Raw genomic sequence first — 16643 nt, 5'->3', positions numbered from 1 at the left:
AGCCAAGACTATTACTAAGCTTTTCCATCGGGAAAATAATGAGCGTAGAGCCCATTTGCAAGGTGAGTATTGTGCAGGAGTATTATGAGATATTAGGAATGACATGTGTTAAATGTATGTTTTAGTGTTTTGTGGGGGGGGGAAACTTTTTAAAATCTCTTAACTCAATGGAGATTTTTTCCGTATTGTATCTCGTCCGCACTGCGGCCTAACATCAAGGAGCTGGTGGTCTTTGCTGGAGACCGATTTCGGGAGCTCCAACTGCGGGAGCCTGTGGACTTACCATCGTGGAGCTCGCCATCCCTGTCGGGGATCAAACTCGGAGCTCCAACCATGGGAACCTGCGGACTTTAACATCGTGGAGTTCGCTGTCCCTGGTTAGAGACTGACTTCGGGAGCACCAACCGCAGGAGCTTCGACTGCCCCGACGCGGGAGCTTCAACCTCCGGCTGTGGGAGCTTCGATCGCCCCGTCTGCGATGGTTCAAATGCTCCGTCTGCGGGAGAATAAACGTAGACTTTATTGCCTTCCATCACAGTGAGGAATCTGCTGTGGTGGATGTTTATGTTAACTTTTATGTGGTTGTGTCTTGTTGCTCTTTTTAGTATGGCTGTATGGTAATTTGAGTTTCAGTGTACCTTAATTGGTACACGTGACAATAAACTGACCTTTGAATCCTTTGATAAAATGTATAGCTATTTCAAAAATGGATTGTATTGAATAGTTTGAATTTTTAAATTAACCTGTGACTTTTTTTAAGGCTTTCCTATTTAAAGACCCTCCTTGTTACATGTAACGTACTATTGCCTTGTTTGTTGCTACACTCCATTCTGTACTGTCACTGTGTACATATGTCTAATATAGGATGCTGCTCCAGACTTTTATTAGTAGCTCAACCTAAGTGGATGAGGAAAACAAGCGTTTGTCAGCACTGGGTGGAGGGGGACCTCATTGAAACTTACTGATTAGTGAAAGGCTTGGATAGAGTGGATGTGGAGATGCTTTCGCTAGTGGGAGAGTCGAGTACTAGAGCTCATAGCCTCAGAATTAAAGAACGTTCCTTTAAGACGAGGAGGAATTTCTTTCGTCAGCGGATGGTGAATCTGTGGAATTCGTTGCCACAGAAAGCTGTGGAGGCCAAATCAATGGATATTTTTAAGGCAGAGATAGATTGTTGATTAGTACGGGTGTCAGGGGTTATGGGGAGAAGGCAGGATAATGTGGTTCGGAGGGAGAGATAGATCAGCCATGATTGAATGGCAGAGTAGACCTGATGAGCCAAATGGCCTAATTCTGCTCATGTCACTTATGACTTTATGAAAAATATATTTACAAATCCCTGTAGAATACTTGATTAAGAAAGAACTGCAGATGCTGGAAAAATCGAAGGTGAACAAAAATGCTGGAGAAACTCAGCGGGTGAGGCAGCATCTATGGAGCGAAGGAATAGGTGACGTTTCGGGCCGAGACCCTTCTTCAGATTGATGTTGGGGTGGGGGGGAGGCGGGAAGAAGAAAGGAAGAGGCAGAGACGGTGGGCTGTGGGAGAGATTTGAAGGGGAGGGGAAAGAGGGAGAAAGCAAGGACTACCTGAAATTGGAGAAGTCAATGTTCATACCGCTGGGGTGTAAACTATCCAAACGAAATATGAGGTGCTGCTCCTCCGATTTGCGGTGGGACTCACTTTGGCCATGGAGGAGGCCCAGGACAAAAAGGTCGGATTCGGAATGGGAGGGGGAGTTCAAGTGCTGAACCACCGGGAGATCAGGTTGGTTATTTGGTGTTGGGCGAAGCGATCGCCACGCCTACGCTTGGTCTCACCGATGTAGAGTAGCTGACACCTAGAGCAGCGGATGCAATAGATAAGGTTGGAGGAGATGCAGGTGAACCTCTGCCACACCTGGAAAGACTGCTTAGGTCCTTGGATTGAGTCGAGGGGGGAGGTAAAGCGACAAGTTACGGAGGGAGCAGTCTCTGCGGAAAACCAAAAGGGGAGACCGCTCCCTCCGTAACTCCCTGGTCAATTCAACCCTTCCCACCCAAAGCACCCCCTCCCCTGGTACTTTTGGTTTCCAGCAAAATTTGAATCAAACATTGCAACAAGGAGCATTTGTTTAAATTCTAGTAGTGGACATACAGCAATGTTAGAAACGGCATCTTTGGAGAATGAATCATTACATCAAGTTCCTCACTTGACGAAATAGGATTGATAACATTTTCTTAATTGCGGGTTTTCTGGGATTCACCAACTTTCAATGACTCGGTATTTGTACAAATATAGTGCCCTCCATAATGTTTGCGACAAGTCCCATCATTTATTTATTTGCCTCTGTACTCCTCAATTTGAGATTTGTAATAAAAAAATCACATGTGGTTAAAGTGCACATTGTCAGATTTTATTAAAGGGTATTTTTATACATTTTGGTTTCACCATGCAGAAATTACAGCTGTGTTTACACATTGTCCCCCCATTTCAGGGCACCATAATGTTTCGGACACATGGCTTCACTGGTGTTTGTAATTGCTCAGGTGTGACAATAGACAATAGGTGCAGGAGTAGGCCATTCGGCCCTTCAAGCCAACACCGCCATTCAATGTGATCATGGCTGATCATCCCCAATCAGTACCCCGTTCCTGCCTTCTCCCCATATCCCCTGATCTTAATCGTTTTAATGTGTTTAATGCCTCTTTAATGCAGGTAAAAGCGAGCTCTCAGCTAGTCTTTCCCCCAGTCTTTCCATCACCATTGGAAACTTTTATTGCTGTTTATCAACGAGGACCAAAGTTGTGCCAATGAAAGTCAAGGAAGCCATTATGAGTGAGAAACAAGAATAAAACTGTTAGAGACATCAGCCAAACCTTAGGCTTACCAAAATCAACTGTTTGGAACATCATTAAGAAAAAAGAGAGCACTGGTGAGCTTACTAAGGTAGACAAAAATGCTGGAGGAACTCAGAGGGTGAGGCAGCATCTATGAAGAGAAGGAATATCTGAAATTAGAGGTCAATGTTCATACCGCTGGAGTGTAAACTACCTAAGCGAAATATGAGGTGCTGTTCCTCCAATTTGCACTGGGCCTCACCCAGGACAGAAACATCAGATTCGGAATGGGGGGGTGAGTTGAAGTGCTGAGCCATCATGAGATCAGGTTGGTTAGTGCGAACTGAACAGAGTTGTTGGGCGAAGCGATCGCCGAGCCTGCGCTTGGTCTCGCCGATGTAGAGAAGTTGACACCTTCTCTCCATAGATGCTTCCTTCTCACCATAGATGTTCCTTCACTCCATAGATATTCCTTCTCTCCATCGATGCTGCCTCACCCGCTGAGTTCCTCCAGCATTTTTGTCCAGGTGTCAAAAATCTGACAACGTGCACTTTAACCACATGTGATTTTTTTTTTCCTCTATTACAAATCTCAAATTGTGGAGTACCGAGGCAAATAAATAAATGATGGGTCTTTGTCCCAAACATTATGGAGGGCATTGTGATTGTCCCATTTCCAAAGAGCTCGCTGATATGGTTAAGCACAAATGTATTGGGCAAGATTCATTTAACACATGGTTACAAAAGTCAGACACTAAAGCTGCTTGCTTAAAACTACACAATGAAGTTATTCATGATTAGCATTACCACTTTCTGCTTACGTATCTGATTCTGTGTAAATTAGTTTCGATTTATGGTCCTTTTTTGAAGGCTTTGCTGCACAGAAGCTGAAATCCAAAGGATGTGTATCTGGTTTTTGATGGGAGAACAAGGACTGTGTGTATAAAGACAACTTTTTCATAGACTCTTATACAGTTTAATTTTGCCTCACCTGGTTTATGTTTCTCTACAGTGGAACATACCATTCCAGGGAAGAGAGTACGGACAGTGGACTCGGCATGAACAGCTACGGTGTGCCCAGAACGCCTGATGACTTTCTTAACAGTGTTGAGGAAATGGACACAGGTCTGTTCGGTTACGAGAAATATTCTTATTAAAGCTGATGCAATGTTTAAGACAAATTTATTGATTTATAAATTAAGCTTTGAAAATTAGGACATTATGTCCAGCATCTTCTGTTGATCCCAAGATCTCTGGTTTCTATCAGTGCAGATGCAAGATGCAATCTTCTGAAGGAATCCTTGTCCCTCTGACATTGTTCTGGCCCAAAGCAGTGCACGAACTGCTCACTCCTGGCAAAGGCAACTAGATTTGCTGGCAGAAATCCTTTGTCAACCAGTGAGGTCCTAACACACCCACCTTCTCCTTCTACCACTCCCATCTTCCTGGCTGACAATCAAGTACCACTTGAAGATTACAATTTGATGAAGTCAAATAAAAACGTGACTGATTTATTCCCATTGATCCTGTGAGGCCCCTTGTACCAGATGTAGACTTGTCATACCTAGTCTGAGAACTGAGAAACTGAAGATTGTCACTCAATTGAACAACTTTAGAATGAGCTTACATGCTGACAAATCAGCGCAGACTAAAAGGTTGACTCTATTGATTCTATTTCTTCAATAAATTACTCTATACGCCCAGATATTACTGACTGTTAGTGAACATGATTTTTCTGAGGATAAATGTTGACTGTGTTATACCACTCATGACAATACAAGGTGATCCCTAAATTGTTTTGATTTAACTGATCTTCTCCATGATGTTAAGGGCCTGTCCCACGAGCATGTGACTGTATGCGGCAAGCACGACCTAACGTGGTTGCTTGAGCCTTACGGCCTCGCGGGGCCGGTCCCACTTCGATCGCCGGAGCCGTATGGAGTTGTGCGGAGCTGTTCCTGACATCGCGCGGGGCTCCGAAAAACTGTTCAAAAACTGTTCAAAAATTCCACACAGCAACAGCCTGCCGGCCCGCAGCCGCATTGAGGCCGTACGCACTGCCTCGATGGGCGTACGCACCGTCTCAACGCCGTATGCAGTGTCTTGACGCCGTACACCTAGCGCGAACTTCCCGCGTACTTCGCTCGAACTTCATGTCAACTCGTACGGGATCACTTGACCTCCGCGCGGCCCCCGCTTCCGGTTTGGTCGCGCTCGCCGCATGCAGTTGCGTGCTGGTGGGACAGGCCCTGCACGGGGATCACTCGACTTCTGCGCGGCCCCCGCTTCCGGTTTGGTCGCGCTTGCCGCATGCAGTCGCATGCTCATGGGACAGGCCCTTTAGTTTGTACATAATGGTGTCAGCAGTTTACCTCCGGTTGGAAGAACCACGAGATTTCCCCCCTTATTTGTTCTCCAGTTGCCCATGTTGTGCTGTGTAACTGAGGAAATATTGAATAATTGCCATTTATGATACCATGCTCGAATCTAATATGGAACATTATGCAAAGAAGAATAGTGCATCCAGAATAGGAAATTAAGGACATTTCTTGTGAATAGGAATACATTCATTTGAGGATAACAGCTTTGTAATTGTTGATTTTTAAAACAATATAGAATGAATGTTTGTTCAATTGGGCTGTTTTCACCTTCTTTTGGTTTCTTTATCCAGGTGAAAACCTTGGCCCAAATAATCTAAATTCCCAGCAGAGCCGTTTTCCAGACTACTTGGAAACTATTCCAGGAACTAATGTGGACCTTGGAACACTGGAAGAAGACAGCATGAATGTGGAAGGAGAGGAATTGATGCCAAGCCTGCAAGAGGCATTAAGCTCCGACTTTCTTAATGACATGGAGTCTGTCCTTGCTGCCACAAAGATAGATAAAGAGAGCTTTCTGACATGGCTATAGGGTTCTTAATCCTATGGATTATGTTTTATTCTGTGAAGGATGAGAAAACTTGAGACATTTTTATAACTTAATTGGAACTTCAATGAGTTCTGTCTCTTCCCCTGATGCAAGATTAGATGAACTCTGAATATTTGGACAGGATTATGCCATTTAGTATTCCACACATTTTGGAAATAGTGATTAGCAAATGTCATATACCATTTTTACCTACATTATCTTGAAGAACTAGTATATACAGTATGTCCAGCTGTACCCTGTTGATTTTTTTGTATTCAATTTATATCCATGGACAGTACCTGTATAATTTTTGTTTGATTCCTTAGTTTTGCAGCAATGATTACATTTTTGCTTTACGAATTAGTTTTGAAACCCGATAAATTTTAATGTTTGAATCAAGTGACATTATCTTTTACTTTGGGTTTATTCTGTATTATTAGACGTATTCATCAGCTGCTGAACCATCAACAGAAAATCTGGTGCCAGTTAAGTGCCTTTGCCTAGCTTCTTCAAAGCATTGTCACATCTTGCATCCTAACGTTGTTTAAGAAGGAACTGCAGATGCTGGAAAATCGAAGGTAGACAAAAGTGCTGGAGAAACTCAGCGGGTGCAGCAGCATCTATGGAGCGAAGGAAATAGGCAACGTTTCGGGCCGAAACCCTCAGTCTGAAGAAGGATTTTGGCCCGAAAACATTGCCTATTTCCTTCGCTCCATAGATGCTGCTGCACCCGCTGAGTTTCTCCAGCACTTTTGTCTACCTTGCATCCTAACATGCTGCCTACATGGATTTTATTTTTAGATGGTGTCTTCCATTTCATAGTATACACCACAAAGATGTATTATTTTGTCTTTGAGCTATTCATTTTCAAGCAGCTGTGTAATTAATTCTGGGGGTTGGGTGATTACAAAGTGAACTCTCAGCTATTAGTTTCATTTGGTCTTATTTAAATATGAAAGATTTGTCAGAGGTTTTTAATTACTTGTACATGATTTTACAGTATACATTTTCAGTAGTGTCTATCAAAATTATTTCAGATATGTTTGAAAGCGGGCCTACTTCTGCAGTTAATGAACAAATGGTTATTTTACACCAAAAGACTTGGGGCATGATCAATTTTATAAAAACTGCAGCTTATATAGATGCCAAAAGGAAATAGCCCTTGAACTTGTTTAGTAGGTTATTGAATGGTTAAATGATTGTGTTAGATGATTAGCAGCGCAGATAGTTTGAAGAGTCCTATATACAGTAGTGAATGATTAAGAAAGTTAATGGTGAAAAGAATATGTATGTGTATAATAGATTTAAGAATTGCGACATATCAGCGGAAGCTTTGCGATCAAAAATGTATCCAAAGAATATTCCCTTTAACACTGAAGTTCATAAGCTTTTTTTTGTACTATATAATTCAATTTTCAACTGGGAACTGTTGAATACTTTGTATCCCTTTTTTGAAAATCACTTTTAAGGTTGAAACCCTATGATCAAGTACAGGTCAGCTCCTAAGGACAACAGACCAGAGATTTTCAACCTGCATTTTGGTTTTTACTTATAAAGAAAATGTGGCTTGTAATTTGAATCTATGTATATTTAAATAGGTACTGAGAGAGGGCCCTGAAAATCATTTAAAATACTAAATTAGTTTTCCTCTTGCTTGATTTATCCTCAGTGAGTGCTCTATTCAAATCCTCTTTTTTTAAATGGTGTGTATCTGACACAGCTGTTCCATTATACATAAATCTTAAAAGTAGGCCTAAAAAGTGATTCCCAGTCAGTAGCAATAAACACAAATGCTGCATAATCAAATCAACATATTATATTAGGTCCAAAGATTATGATGCTGACATTTTAGGCAATTCTCTCTTGCAGGTTGAAATTCTTGCAAGTTGTTTCCTGGGCATGGTTTTAATGTTTTTGTATTGAAATTCTTAAGCAGTATATTTATTGAAAGTGCTACATTCCAAGGCCCCTTGATTGAGTGCCTCCTCTTCTTTCCTGCCTGAGCTTCCATTTTTAACAAGTAGCATTTTTATAACCAATACTCCAGTCAACATTGATTTTATGGAGCTTGTAAAAATTGGACAAAGCATATTCAAACATGTGCTTATGCAACCTGTGCTCAGCGATGAGCTGCAAAATTCTATTTGTATATTTTTTAGCTTTAGAACTAATGTAGTTTCATACTCAAAGTTTGATCAAGTAGTACTAATTTGTGCAGCCATATTAGATTCTAAATATGTTTTTTAAACCAAGTCCTGAATAAGATCAGAATAATTGTTGACCTGAATTAGATCAGTAACATTCATTGCTTCCAAAAGAGGGTGAATTCTGATGTGTGCCATTGTGTATAGTTCATGGTAGCTCATGAACGTGATTACCTTTTATAAAGCAAGCTAGAGAGGAAAAAGTCATTGCTTTGCATGATCATGTACAGATAGTTAAACAGGTGCAAAAACTGGTATTTTTTTTAACTTCTATGGGTTGGTGACCTATATTGTTTAACTGGTAGGAAATGAGAGAAATCAGTGTTGGAACTAAAGCAATGCAACAAAGTTTTAATTTTGCTAAATACTTAAGTGTCCATTTTTTTGAACATGCATAATGAAATATTTTCAAACAAGCCCTAAATATCTTTAAATAGCCAGATATATGCCTCGCATGCACAGAACATCAGCATTTCTGTCTTGTGGTAGTTGTTAAACATGTAAAAAATATTTTATATCAAGAGTACTGATAAATGCACACACTTCAATTTATATTCTGAAAGGTTGATTTATTTTTTTCGAAATGTACCGGCATGCCAGTATATAGAGACATACTTCATTTATTTCTGTATGTAATACTTTACAATGGTTCATGATGATTCATATGGTATAAAATATATTCTTTGTGGCAAAGAATTGCTTGTCCCTTGCTTTTTTTCTTTGGACTTGGCATTGCCTCTCCCAAATTATGTGTGTGCATCTTTATAGAAAACAATTTGATGTTATTCCAGTGAATTAGAAACCACTTGCTTAATATTGGAACCCTGCTGTAGTTTCTTCATTTTGCATTTATTAAAAAAATGCTCTATCTATTACGTGCTGCTTCATGATAAACAATGTTATAGTAATAAACTCTACCCCACAAGTGTGAAATTAATTGTAACCCTAGCATAGATCTGTTTACCTTGGTAAAGATTAGAGACCAAATACTGGTTCCCTGCACTTAATTTGCCAGTTTAGTAACAGACTATTGACTAATTTGGAGATTGTGGCTGCAAACTTTGCACTGGCTCATCACAAGAATTTGAAAGAACGTTGCATTGAATTTTAAAATGAACGTGTGACATTGAAATTTTAGGATAACACATGGAAATAGAACCAAAGTTAGGACATGTGGTTCATGTGCCTGCTCCATCATTCAATAAGAACCATCGGCTGATTCTGCCCCTTCTTCACACTTGATTCCCTTAATCTCAATATACATCACTCAGCTTGAAACTAGACTAAACATCTGTAGGCAGTCGAGAATTTTAAAGGTTTAAAGCTGTATAATTTCTCCATCTGTTGTAAATGGCTAACTCTTAATTTCCCCCTTGCTCCCAAAGGCTAGGGTCTGACCAAAGGAATTGTCTTTGAGGACCAACGAGAGAGCAGGCTATTCTAGACTGGGCATTGAGTAATGAGGAAGGGTTAGTTAGCAGTCTTGTTGTGCGTGGCCCCTTGGGCAAGAGGGACCATAATATGGTTGAGTTCTTCATTAGGATGGAGAGTGACATTGTTAATTCAGAAAAAAGGGTCCTGAACTTAAAGAAAGGGGACTTTGAGGGTATGAGATGTGAATTGGCCAAGATAGACTGGCAATTGATTCTTAAAGGGTTGACGGTGGATATGCAATGACTGCATTTAAATATGCATTTAAAGACTGCATGGATGAACTACAACAATTGTTCATCCCAGTTTGGCAAAAGAATAAATCAGGGAAGGTAGTGCATCCATGGATAACAAAGGAAATAAGGGATAGTATCAAAACAAAAGATGAAGCATACAAATTAGCCCGAAAAAGCAGCCTACCAGGGGACTGGGAGAAATTCAGAGTCCAGCAGAAGAGGACAAAGGGATTAATTAGGAAAGGGAAAATGGATTAAGAAAGAAAACTGGCAGGGAACATAAAAACTGACTGCAAAAGTTGTTATAGATATGTGAAGAGGAAAAGATTAGTTAAAACAAATGTAGGTCAGAAACAGGCGAATTGATCATGGGGAACAAGGACATGGCAGACCAATTGAATAACTACTTTGGTTCTGTCTTCACTAAGGAAAACATAAATAATATGCCGGAAATAGCAAGGGACCGGGGGTTAAATGAGATGGAGGAACTGAGTGAAATCCAGGTTAGCCAGGAAGTCGTGTTAGGTAAATTGAATGGATTAAAGGCCGATAAATCCCCAGCGCCAGATAAGTTGCATCCCAGAGTACTGAAGGAAGTAGCCGCAGAAATAGTGGATGCATTAGTGTTAATTTTTCAAAACTCTAGATTCTGGAGTAGTTCCTGAGGATTGGAGGGTTGCTAATGTAACCCCACTTTTTAAAAAGGGAGGGAGAGAGAAAACGGGGAATTACAGACCAGTTAGTCTAACATCGGTGGTGGGGAAAATGCTGGAGCCAGTTATTAAAGATGGGATAGCAGCACATTTGGAAAGTGGTGAATTCATTGGACAAAGTCAGAATGGATTTATGAAAGGTAAATCATGTCTGACGAATCTTATAGAATTTTTTGAGGATGTAACTAGTAGAGTGAATAAGGGAGAACCAGTGGATGTGTTATATCTGGACTTTCAGAAGGCTTTCGACCAGGTCCCACATAAGAGATTAGTATGCAAACTTAAAGCACACGGTATTAGGGGTTCAGTAGGAGTAAACGGGTCCTTTTCAGAATGGCAGGCAGTGACTAGTGGGGTACCGCAAGGCTCAGTGCTGGGACCCCAGCTATTTACAATATATATTAATGATCTGGATGAGGGAATTGAATGCAACATCTCCAAGTTTGCGGATGACACGAAGCTGGGGGGGGGCAGTATTAGCTGTGAGGAGGATGCTAGGAAGCTGCAAGGTGACTTGGATAGGTTGGGTGAGTGGGCAAATGTATGGCAGAAGCAGTATAATGTGGATAAATGTGAGGTTATCCACTTTGGTGGCAAAAACAGGAAAGCAGACTATTATCTGAATGGTGGCCGATTAGGAAAAGGGGAGATGCAACGAGACCTGGGTGTCATGGTACACCAGTCATTGAAAGTTGGCATGCAGGTGCAGCAGGCAGTGAAGAAAGCGAATGGTATGTTAGCATTCATAGCAAAAGGATTTGAGTATAAGAGCAGGGAGGTTCTACTGCAGTTGTACAGGGTCTTGGTGAGACCACACCTGGAGTATTGTGTACAGTTTTGGTCTAATCTGAGGAAAGACATTCTTGCCATAGAGGGAGTACAGAGAAGGTTCACCAGACTGATTCCTGGGATGGCAGGACTTTCATATGAAGAAAGACTGGATAGACTCGGCTTGTACACGCTAGAATTTAGAAGATTGAGGGGGGATCTTTTAGAAACTTACAATATTCTTAGGGGGTTGGACAGGCTAGATGCAGGAAGATTATTCCCGATATTGGGGAAGTCCAGAACAAGGGGACACAGTTTAAGGTTAAGAGGGAAGTCTTTTAGGACCGAGATGAGAAAATCATTTTTTACACAGAGAGTGGTGAATCTGTGGCATTCTCTGCCACAGAAGGTAGTTGAGGCCAGTTCATTGGCTATATTTAAGAGGGAGTTAGATGTGGCTAAAGGGATCAGGGGGTATGGAGAGAAGGCAGGTATGGAATATTGATTTGGATGATCAGCCATGATCATATTGAATGGCGGTGCAGGCTCGAAGAACCGAATGGCCTACTCCTGCACCTATTTTCTATGTTTCTATTGTCAGCATCTCTAGAATCTCTCTTACTCATTTGTCTTAACAAGTTTGCCTTGCATTTTTTATTAACTAGAGTGATTGCAAGGCAATCCTTTCCGGTTACACCTTGTAACCTTCAATCCACGAACCAATCTCTGAAAGAGCAGCAAGTACTTCAACAATCCTGGCAAATTGATCTCTTTCAAAACTTTCATTATTCAGGTATGTGCATCAAAATACAAAAGCCTCATTCATTCTAGGAGACTGAGAGCGCAATAAGCTTGATTTATCTACCTTTCTAATTTGAAAAATGTTGATGTGTATGGCTTAAATTCTTCCATTTTAAATGTTTGTTCATCTTTTAACGGTTTTCACAGTATTCTGATAATCTCATTATACCATAATTGTTTTCTATCTGCAGCAAATACAAAACTCATCCGTCACCCAAAGTCTTAAACTACTGGTTAATATGGCTTTGGATTAGTCTACAATCTTCACATTTTTTATTCCGGGTCGAGATGTTGCAGAAGCAATAAGACAAAGAATACAACCATGGTTTAAATATTTTTATTTTCTGTTGCTCCTTAATTGGCCACTAGAGGCTGCAACAATTTACTTATTGAATTTTCCTGGCCTCTGTTTAATCTACTAAAATGTTTGTTGCCCTTCAATATCTTTAGGAAAACATAATTTTGGAAATTGAATGAGAGTGGGGTTTCTTGCGATGTGCTTGTTTAGTGACTGCTCTTGTAACATGTTCCCTCCCCATCCTCTTGTCAAACCTTTTCTTGCAGTGATTCACATTTTCCATGAAATTCAGATCTCCCATTTGAGAGGATGTGAAAAATGCTGGCAGACCCCTGCAAGGACATTTAATGCCTTTGTCAACTTGAGTACTGCATTAGTGTCAAGTTCCTATTTCCCCTCCATAACATCGACACTGGATTGGAGGAAGACTTTCAACCACTGAAAAATGATGTCGGTGAAAAGATAAAACTCTCTTATCTACTTCGAAGGTTTTACAGAGATATATTTGGCTATTTGTAAGTAAACTGCTTCTGGTATATGGAATGACCTTTAGCACTTATGTAATGTGATTGGTGGATTTCTAATTATTTAAGGTGATTAGAATTGAGTATAAGTTTAGCTAGTACTCTGGGAAAGTTATCATTTAAATAGAAGCAAAATTGACTGGCATTTCATTGTTATGAATGACAGGAGATTATAATTTAAATGACATTAATTAACAGCATACATTTGACAATTTGGAAACCATCAGGTCAAAATGCAAGCGCAATCCATCAATGTATAACTGTGTGCACAGCATCTATCTATCTATACATAACTAAAACTCTGATCTTGTTATCTTCTGGTTTGCGTGGTTTTTCTATTTGCGCAAAAACGCTACGATTTTTCGCCAGCTCACTCACCGTTCTCCTGTGCTGCGAGTGCACCAAGTTTCATTCCAATTGGTGGCTTAATGTAAAAGTTAGCGAGGATTAGAAAGCATAAAAACCACGCGTGCGCAGATCAATTTCCTCCTGCCAGTCAGCGCCGCGTGGATTGGCCTTTTCTCCTGTCACTCCCCGGAACAGTCCGCCCCTTCGTGTGCCATCACGTCTTTACTGGAGCCGAGGAGGGCTGGTGGAGGTCTCCAACCGGACACAATTTTTGGAGGGACCGGAAACGGCCCGGCACGGAGTCAGAGATGTCACCAAACGGAAAGCGGAGACTCTGATCCTGGCAGAGGAGAACGACCAGCGACCAGCACCCGCTGTGAGTCCCCATCACAGCTCCAGCCCCTTCCCCTCTGGTTCCCCACGCTGGCTCCTGCCCCCCTCCCCGTGATACCCCCCTCCCTCATGGCTCGACCCCATCTTTTCTCCAAGCTCTGTCCCTCCCACCCACAGCCCCCGCCAAAAACAACCTCCCCCGCACCCCTCCCCCACAACCTCTCCTCCACCCACACTCCCCCCACAACCCACCTGCCCACACCCCCATCACACATCACCCCTCCCCCACAATGCCCCCCCGCCCACACACTCCGCCCACACACTCCACCCACCCACACCTCTCCCCCACAACCCCCACACCACAACCGCCACCCCCCACCTGCCCCACCACCCCCTCCCCCAGCTCACACACCCCTCCCCTGCCCACACACCCCTACCCAACAACCCCCCCCCCCCCCCGCCCACACACCCACCTGTTTAGGCGACCACCATTTCACAGGCGCAGGGTTCTGGCTTCACATAGGCAACGTGAAACAAAAGCATCACAAACAGCTACATTCGAGTATTTTGTACTGAAGTTTAGGTTCGCTCCCACTGTGAAAATGGGAGTTCCGCTTTCGTATGCCCAGCTTCAATTTCACCTTGCCTATTTGCTTTGACCAATCAATGCCACATGCCTTGACTTCTCTGAACCATGTTCCCAGCACCTTCAGGTAATCGGACAAAGAGAACAAAAATTCAGTCAGGTCAACTGCCAAAGAATGTGGCATCATTTTTGTCCAATAAATTTATAGGTTGTGAAGAAGTGGAGGGGGAATGGGCAAAAGTGATGAGATCACAAACATTCTGGGAGACGATTGCTTGGTGTTCGACTGGGGGAAACATGGTCAAGGGTTCGATATGAGAAGATGGATTATTTGAAAGATACAGCAAGGAAACAGGCCATTCAGCCCAATGACTCCATGGCAGCTACGTTCATCGTAGCTCTATGTTATCTCTCCTAATCCAAAATGTAGAGGCTAATTAACCTACAACTTGCACATCTTTGGGATATGGGAGCAAATCACAGAGCACGTGGTGGATATCATGGAGAACACAATGGTGGTCAAAATGAGAACATGGAATCTCCACAGAATCAGCACCTGAGCTGGATTGCACCCGGGTCTCTAGCACTGAGACAGCAGCTCTACCAGCTGCACCACTGCTGCCTTAAACATAATAATACTTCCACCTACCTTCCCCCAATACAATTGTTGATGTTAGAGGATTGTAGATGTAAGGTTTTACTTCATTGGTGAACAACGAACATAGTGAAAATTAGCAGACCACTCAACAAATCCAGATTTGGACACAATGAGTGCACAGCTAAATCAATCCTGTATATTGGTCCCCTCAATGATCTGGGAATGTGTCTAATTTGAAAAACTGCAGCATTGACTTGTCAGTGATATTTTATAAACAAAAATACTTTCAATCAATGTCCCAGACTGCCAGAGGTGGTATCAAGTGCATTGAATTAATTCTGAATCCTATAAAGTGCCATGGTATCATCAAAATGGGGTGAAGACTTATAGAAGAATATCACTTTCAAGACTTGCTCCACATTTGAGTGCTTTGTTCAAAATTATTTTAAAAACAAAAACAAAAGCTTTATATTATTGATATCTTGATTGGTAGGTGTTAATGCTTTCATGTAATTAGTAAGCACCAGTCATCTACCACATACAAATGGAGATGAGATGGCACATCTCGTATGTGTATGTGACAAATAAACTTGACTTGACTTGACTTGAGATGGTTTAATCTGTCTGCACTAAACAGTCATTCAGTTAATCATCATGTTACACATTGATGTGAATATCCACCCAGTTAGCAGGGAATTAGAATCGGTCTTCATTTCTGGAAGCTCAGCAAAGTTTCCTATCAGTTATTGTGACGACAACTTTTGGATTTCCACTACAACAAAAAATACAAATGCCATTAGATTCAAAAAAATACTTTCACTATGAAATCAGCAAAATGGGCTTGCAGCAAAGTTTCACTGCAGATTATAGGAGGTGATTATTTTACTCGTTCAAGTCTTACACTTAGCGTAGGACTGAAAGAGAAAAATAATCACCTTACAGTCCCAAGAGAATTGATGTGTTATCTGTTGTTAAACTTACACCACAGCTGTGGCTCACTGGTAGAATTCTGGTACAAAGATCCTTGAGTACAACATCTGCTCTAGACATGTATATCAGAGGCTGGATGCCATGCGTCAGACAAGATGCATGCCATTTGTGTAAGCAGTAAGATAGACTAGTATTGCGAGGAAGTGGATAAGGTATATCATGTCATTTTAATAAAGGAAAATGTTGAAAATGCTAAGGTTGGGAATTCTCTGTGGATAACGTTAACATTTCAGATTTTGAGACCCTTCAAGTTCTGATGAAGCATTAACTTTGTTTCTCTCTCCACGAATGCTGCCTGAACTGCTGAGCTTTAAAAAAAAATCTTTATTACAGATCACCAGCATTTTAATTTTATTGATTTTTCAACCTAATTTTAATAGTTACTAACTTTTATATAATTCTGTTCATCTTCTTGATTTCATATTTGATGATAGATCAAAGGGGAATTTATTAATCTGCATACAGACCATGAATTATAAAACAGAAAATCCAAATACATTAGATCATTGACCTGAAACATCCCCAATCCACATTCTTCAGGGATGCTGCCTAACCCGCTGAGTTACTCTAACATTTTGTCTTTCCTCCGAATTTAATCCTTTTTAATACCAACCAATGTTCAGTACAAATTACATTAACACCTAGTTAGGAATCTATACCAAATTATTGGGAAATTTCTACCAATAAGATTTTGAAAATATGTTCATTTGTTTTACCTTTTGGAATGCAATCTTAATGTTTTACTTAGTCGTAGACCCCTCGGTCCAATATGTCCATGCTGGTGAAGTTGTTCAACAGAACTGAACACACTTACCTGCACTGGGCTCATATCTCTTCAATTTTTCCTATCCATGTACCAGTCTGTGTATTTTAAGTGCTGCAATTGTACCCTCCTCTACCACTTCCTCTGGCAGCTCCATGTACTTTTGTGCGGAAAAGGTTGCCCCTCGGACCCCTTTTAAATCTTTTCCCTCTAACCTTAAACTTATGCCCTTTAGTTTTTAAACTCCTCTACCCTGGGGATAAAATTTTATAAACCTCTAAGGCAAACAGCCTCTTGAACTCCAGGGAAAATGTACCCAGCCTC

General features: G+C 41.3%; 1 protein-coding gene across 2 annotated transcripts in view; it reads left to right on the top strand.

Moving 5' to 3' along the window:
- yap1 (Yes1 associated transcriptional regulator) overlaps window positions 1-6121 on the top strand; it is a 119986-nt gene extending 113865 nt beyond the window's left edge. For both annotated transcript variants that reach the window (XM_033022353.1, XM_033022352.1), the window contains 2 exons: window positions 3832-3944; window positions 5491-6121. In XM_033022353.1, coding sequence (XP_032878244.1) covers window positions 3832-3944; window positions 5491-5729 — 352 coding nt within the window. In that variant the 3' untranslated portion in view covers window positions 5730-6121. The remainder of the gene's footprint in view (window positions 1-3831; window positions 3945-5490) is intronic.
- The last annotated feature ends 10522 nt before the right edge of the window (window positions 6122-16643 follow it).

The sequence above is a fragment of the Amblyraja radiata genome, chromosome 6, assembly GCF_010909765.2.
Source record: "Amblyraja radiata isolate CabotCenter1 chromosome 6, sAmbRad1.1.pri, whole genome shotgun sequence".
NCBI classification, from domain to species: Eukaryota; Metazoa; Chordata; class Chondrichthyes; order Rajiformes; family Rajidae; genus Amblyraja; species Amblyraja radiata.
This window is presented reverse-complemented; position numbering and strand designations above follow the sequence as displayed.